The 6000-nt window shown below is 43.4% G+C and overlaps 1 protein-coding gene across 1 annotated transcript in view; it reads left to right on the top strand.

Moving 5' to 3' along the window:
- The window catches only part of ABCC11 (ATP binding cassette subfamily C member 11), an 81211-nt gene that overhangs the window by 46262 nt on the left and 28949 nt on the right, over positions 1–6000 (top strand). Inside the window, 4 exon segments of the mRNA XM_027774486.1 lie at positions 144–347; positions 3303–3437; positions 3513–3609; positions 5391–5480. Of these exon segments, the coding sequence (XP_027630287.1) occupies positions 144–347; positions 3303–3437; positions 3513–3609; positions 5391–5480 (526 nt within the window).

Raw genomic sequence — 6000 nt, 5'->3', positions numbered from 1 at the left:
GGAATGCCAAATCACAGATGTCCTAGGGTGTATACATATGTTGGTCTGCACCAAGAGGATTCCATCCACAATACTTGCCCACCTGTTGACAATTTCTGGCCATGCTTGCTCTGTGGGCATGGTGCTTTCTGCTGCTTCCACAGATTGGGGAGCGGGGCATCAACCTCTCTGGAGGGCAGAAGCAGAGGATCAGCATGGCCCGCGCTGTCTACTCCAACCGCCAGATCTATCTGCTGGATGATCCCCTGTCAGCTGTGGATGCCCACGTGGGGAAGCACATCTTTGAGGAGTGCATTAAGAAGATACTACAGGGGAAGACAGTGGTCCTGGTGACCCACCAGCTGCAGGTGACCACTCCTCCAGGCCTCAGGCCATGACTGACAGATAACATAGATCTTCAAGGTCCTGCCATTTCAGAGTGTGATTAAATCACAACCTCTTCCTAGCTATCCCTTCATTTCATTAGGGGAGAATTAGGTTCTGTAAAGAACTTGGCTTTCCTCTGCTTTTTATGCAGAGAAGATAGACTGGTAAAAGATTTTTGTGACTGATAAAAAAAATGAAACCAAATTGGGACCAGCAGTTAGCGTAATGGCTATGTCGCTGGACTCCCACGTAGTCGACCGCAGTTCGCGACCTGGACCCGGTGGCTTAAAACTCACACCGGCACATGTGCATGCGTGCCCAAGATCCCGAGAGGAGAATGGAGGAGAAGGGAATGCGGCATGGCCATCCCCCCTGGGGGGGTGATTTCTCGCTTTCTGTCTCTCTGTCTCTCTCTGTCTGGCGAGCGCGCGCGCCCTATAGCAAAAACGGCGCGCGCGCCCTATAGCAAAAACCTCCCCCCCCCCAAAAAAAAAGAACAAAAACAAAAAATGAAACCAAATTGAAGGTCTTCTTTATTTTCAAAATTGTGTGGGTGGGTCCCTACTTTATAAGTTACAAAGTACAAAAACAAACAAAAAACAAACCCAAAACAAGGACCAGGTGGTGATGCAGTGGTGATGCAACTGGACCCACATGGGAATGGTGCTGGGTTCATATTCGAGGACCACCCTGGGCTCGCTGGGCATGCACAGGCATTCTTGTGATCTGGATTGGCTGAGACCAATATGAAGGCAAAGTTGGGGGTGACTGGGTGCCTCTTTCTGTCTCCCATGGAAGAAATAAATACACTTTAAAAGAAGTTGCAGAATAATGCAGCATACATATGTATGAAGAGTATGAAAAAAAAAAAAAAAAAAGAAGAGAATCCCACGGAAGAATTTCTGAAGTCTCACTTTCTTAGATGGCCATGCCACAACCCCTTCTCCCCAATTCTTCTCTCAGGATTTGGGGCATGCATGCACACATGCCCAGCCATGTTTCACAAGGAACTGGGTCCCGGATACGAGCCATACAGTTGTTATATGGGGTCCAGCCATCTTAACCACCATGCCACTGGCTGGCCCTCTTTACTATTTTTGTTTGTTTGGAGAGGTTTTTGCTATAGGGCGCACGCGCTCACCAGACAGAGAGAGACAGAGAGATAGAAAGCGAGAAATCACCCCCTAGGGGGGATGGCCACGCCGCAATTCCTCCTCCTCCATTCTCCTCTCGGGATCTTGGGCACACACGCACACGTGCCCGGCGTGAGTTTTACGCCACCAGGTCCAGAGCGGGAACTGCGGTTAACTACATGGGAGTCCAGCGACATAGCCATTATGCTAACTTCTGGTCCCCCTCTTTACTATTTTTTGTTTATTCGTTTTTGTATAGAATATTTAAGATCTAAAAATGGTTTAGAAAATAATGTAATGAAAACCCTGTGCACTTACCACCCAGATTCAACCATCAAGCCTTGATTTCCCTCCCAGAATGCATCCTATTGCCTCCTTCGGCTGCCAACCTTGCTTTGTTACTTAACTGTTCCCATGCAGGTCTTCATGCTTTACAATGTATGCAGTGTGTATCATCCCGAGACATGAGAGAGTTCCTTCTGCATGTTTTTAAACTTTATATAGTTGATATTTTGCTTTTTGTGTCCTAGAGTAATCTGCTTTTTCACTCAACATTATATTGTAATCTTCCATGTTGATGCACGCAACTTTATTTAATTTTCAGTGGTGCAGTATTCTAATATCTGGATACATCATAATTTATTTCTGTAAGATGAACATTTAGATTGTTTGCTGTTTTTCATCTTTACAAAAAAATGCTACAGTGTACGTCCTTTTTTAGAATATTTTTTTAAATTTCATTTTCTTTTATACATTCAATCATGTTATTTTGCTTACAAAGTGAATATTCTAGCATGTGGACATTTCTCCCTAGTCCAGTTGATAAAACTATAAAATTATCTTCAACAGATAATGCCACGTTTCTTTGTCACCATCTACATGTGTCTTTGTACACATATTTGAGAGGGTTTTTGTTTGTTTGTTTGTTTGTTTGTTTGCTTGTTTTTGCAGTTTTATTCACTTTTTTCTTGAGACGGAAAAGGAGATAAAGTGGCACCCTCATGAGAGTCCACATACCATGACCCACCACCAGTCAGTCTCAATCAACCTGGATCACAGCCCCGAGTACTTGGCAGGGAAGACCCTGGATGTGAACCCAGGATGTTTGTCATGTGGGTCCAGTAGTGTTACCACAAATTCACCACTTCCCCATAGCTGTTGTGGTGCAGTGGTCCTGATTCATGATGCTTGTCTCTCATGTCTGAGGGTTTTTTTTTGGGGGGGGTAGAGTTTTAGGAATCCAATGTTTTTTTCATAATTCTTCAGAAATCTTCCATGTTACTAGATATTGTCAAATTGTTCATCAAGGGACTAGCATTTGGCATAATGGCTATGTCGCTGGACTCCCATGTAGTCAACCATGGTTCGAGTCCCGGACCTGGTGGCTTAAACTCATGCAGGGCACATGTGCATGAGTGCCCAAGATCTCAAGAGGAGAATGCAGGAGAAGGGATTGCAGAATGGCCACCCCCCCCCGGGGGGGGTGATCTCACTTTCTGTCTCTCTGTCTTCCTGGCGAGCGCACACGCCCTATAGCAAAACCCTCTCCAAAAAAAAAAAAAAGAAAAAAAATTGTTCACCAAGGTAGCTGTACCAATCTACAACCTCTTCAACACTTTGTGAGAGTTCGCTTTACCTTGACTGATCACCAACACTTGACATTGTTCAACTTTTACATTTTTGACAATCTGGTGTTATAAAATAATATCTTATTAGAATGCAAACTGACATTTTCCGATGAACAGTGAAGTTGAACATCTTTTTGCATGGTTACTGAAGGTCTTATTTCTTGTGTCTGTTCAGTACTTAGAGTTTTGTGACCAGATCATATTGCTTGAAGATGGGCAAATCTGTGAAAACGGAACTCACAGTGAGTTAATACAGAAAAGGGGGAGATATGCACAACTCATCCAGAAGATGCCCAAGGAAGCTACACAGGTGATTTCCTCCCCACTCACCTTCAGTCCCTGTGGGTGGAACATCTCTGCATTCATACATGTGCTCTCTCTCCAGAATATGTTGCAGGACACAGCAGAGTTAGCAGAGAAGACACAGGGAGCAGACCAGACTCATGCCACCTTGCAGGAAGAGCTTCTCAATGAAAATGCTGGTAATGATGTGAGAAATGGGTTGAGAATGACTGCCTGCCTGCCTGCCTGGGTCCTTTAGAGGTTCTGCCATTTCTTCCTGGGCCCCAGCCTGGGCCAGGTCCCTCACTCTCTGGGATTCTAAATACTTATATACACGTGGGTTACAGATCCAAGTAGTTGGGGGCCATGGGATATGGACATGGTGAAAGGGAGTATTGTAAAGCAGAAGTGCTGAAGTGTAGAGTAGAAGCAAGATGAAGGGTGGCTTTGGCCCCAAGTGGTGCAGATTTAAGACTGTATATAGGATCTGGACATCCATTTGTTACATATCTGCAGAGAGTAAATGTTGAGAGCAAGAAAAATCAGAAAGGAATTGAGCCCAGCCCCTAATGTCCAGAAGCTCATGGTCTTTTTAAAGACCAACTAGCAGAAGGAAAATGCCTCCATTTTTCTTTATTCCTTCTTTGCTTCTCCTTTTTCTAGTTTTCAGAGTGTGTGTGCACTTGTGTGTGAGAGAGAGAACTCTCATGGGGAATGGTCACACCACAATCCCTTCCCCTCCATTTCTCCCTCCTTTTGAGATTTTGGGCACACAAGAACATACACTGGCATGGTTTTCAAACTGCTTGACCCAGGACTTGAACCATGCAGTTGACCATTTGGAATCCAGCTTATGTAACCAGCAGGCCACAGGTTGGCCCCAAACCTCAATTTTTCAAGTAAGACAGTTCTGGATTTGAATCCCAGCTCTGCTGCTTGCAAAGCTGTGTGACCTTGGCCAAACAACTTAACCTCCCTCAGCCCCCACTGGCAAAATTGGAGGTGAGAGTACTTACCTTGCAGGGTTGTAGGGGAGATTGAGTGAAGTCAGGTGTAGGGTACTCCCTACACAGCTCCTGGCACATTGGAGGCATCCTTGTCCAATAGCTCTTCAACTGCAAAGATCAGACACTGATTTGGGCAAATATAAACAAAAATAATATTTTGGTGGAAAAGAGTATAGACTACAAAATAAAAGGAAAAGTTGAAAATTAAGTCTTAATAACTTTGGGAAGTGAGTAGCAGAAATGAGTGCAGAGTCTTTTTGAAGAAAACTGTCCCCAAATTTTCCATAATATTGATAGTTTAATTTCCCTCAGAATTTAAATTCCAGAAAGCGAGCACTCTTCTTCATGAAACTTTGGGGTATTGTTATTAGAAGGAAGGAGAGTGTCAGGAAGAAATAACAGACAACCTTGCTGGTTGTTGTTACCATCAGAAGCATATACTGGTATCTCTGAGTACTAGTCTCTGGGCCAAGCTGAAGGCCAAGGTCTTCTTGGGCTGGTTCATGGCTGTTTTTCTGAGGAATTGTCTTAAAAGCAGAGAATCTTAGCAACTATTTAGGCCTGCCATTTTCAGATCAGAAGCAGGGAGATTAAGTGATTTGCCTGAAGTGTATGTCATAGTTACAATTCTGCAGTACAGGTTTCCTGGTCCCAGCTTTCTTCATTCTCTTGCTGCTTTTCTTGGCCCATCAAGCACTTAGAAACCTCAGGTCCTACAGGGTTATTGAATTGCCAGGGATAAACTCCCTTTCCCTGCTATGAAGTCCAGGTTAAAGGTTACCTTCATCATAAGCTTCCATGGAAAACTTACGGTTAAGGTCAAACTTGGGTGAGGCACAGAAGCTGGAGGATGAGGAATATAAAAAAGGATCAAAACCAGAAATAGAAGGTTCCTTCCAGGATTCTCCTGACCCTGAAGGAAGAGCAGGAGAACAGGAAGCATACCATTTTCTTCTTCTCTCACCCTGATCCAGTGCAGGAACATCAGCTTACAAAGAAGGAGGAGATGAAAGAAGGTTCCCTGAGTTGGAGCGTTTACCACCACTATATCCAGGCATTTGGAGGTACAATCTGACACCAGGCATGGGACTCTCTCTGGGACCAGCCCTGCTCCTAAAGTTGGGTCAGCCTAGAACATGGGAAGTTATGTGAAGTAGAGAGGTACAGAGGAGTCAGGCCACTTAGGGGTTTAACTTGCACAAACTTAACCATATCCAATCATAGTAACTCTTCCACCGTAATTATAGAGAACAGTTAAGTTTTCATGTGTACTTGTTATATCAGTGCTTTTAAAACTGATCCCTGATCCATGTTAAGTTATGAAATTAACTGAGTGGACTATGAGCAGCATGGCAAGAAAAAGAGTAGGATATAGAATAGAATAGAACAGAATAGAATAGAATAGAATACAATACAATACAATAGAAAATATCAGCAAGCATTGCATGTAGTTAAGTTGGTAAAACTTTTATTTTGATGTATATTAAGTATGATTTAAAATTTATTTCTCATATAGGCAGATGACAATTAGAAGTGTCAAAGTTATTGCTTTATTAAATGGTAGACTTGACCATTTATATTTAC

Source organism: Tupaia chinensis, unplaced genomic scaffold, assembly GCF_000334495.1.
Source record: "Tupaia chinensis unplaced genomic scaffold, TupChi_1.0 Scaffold000439_1, whole genome shotgun sequence".
In the NCBI taxonomy this organism is placed as follows: Eukaryota; Metazoa; Chordata; class Mammalia; order Scandentia; family Tupaiidae; genus Tupaia; species Tupaia belangeri.
Note: the sequence above shows the minus strand (reverse complement) of the source record. Positions and strands in the feature narration are given on the sequence as shown.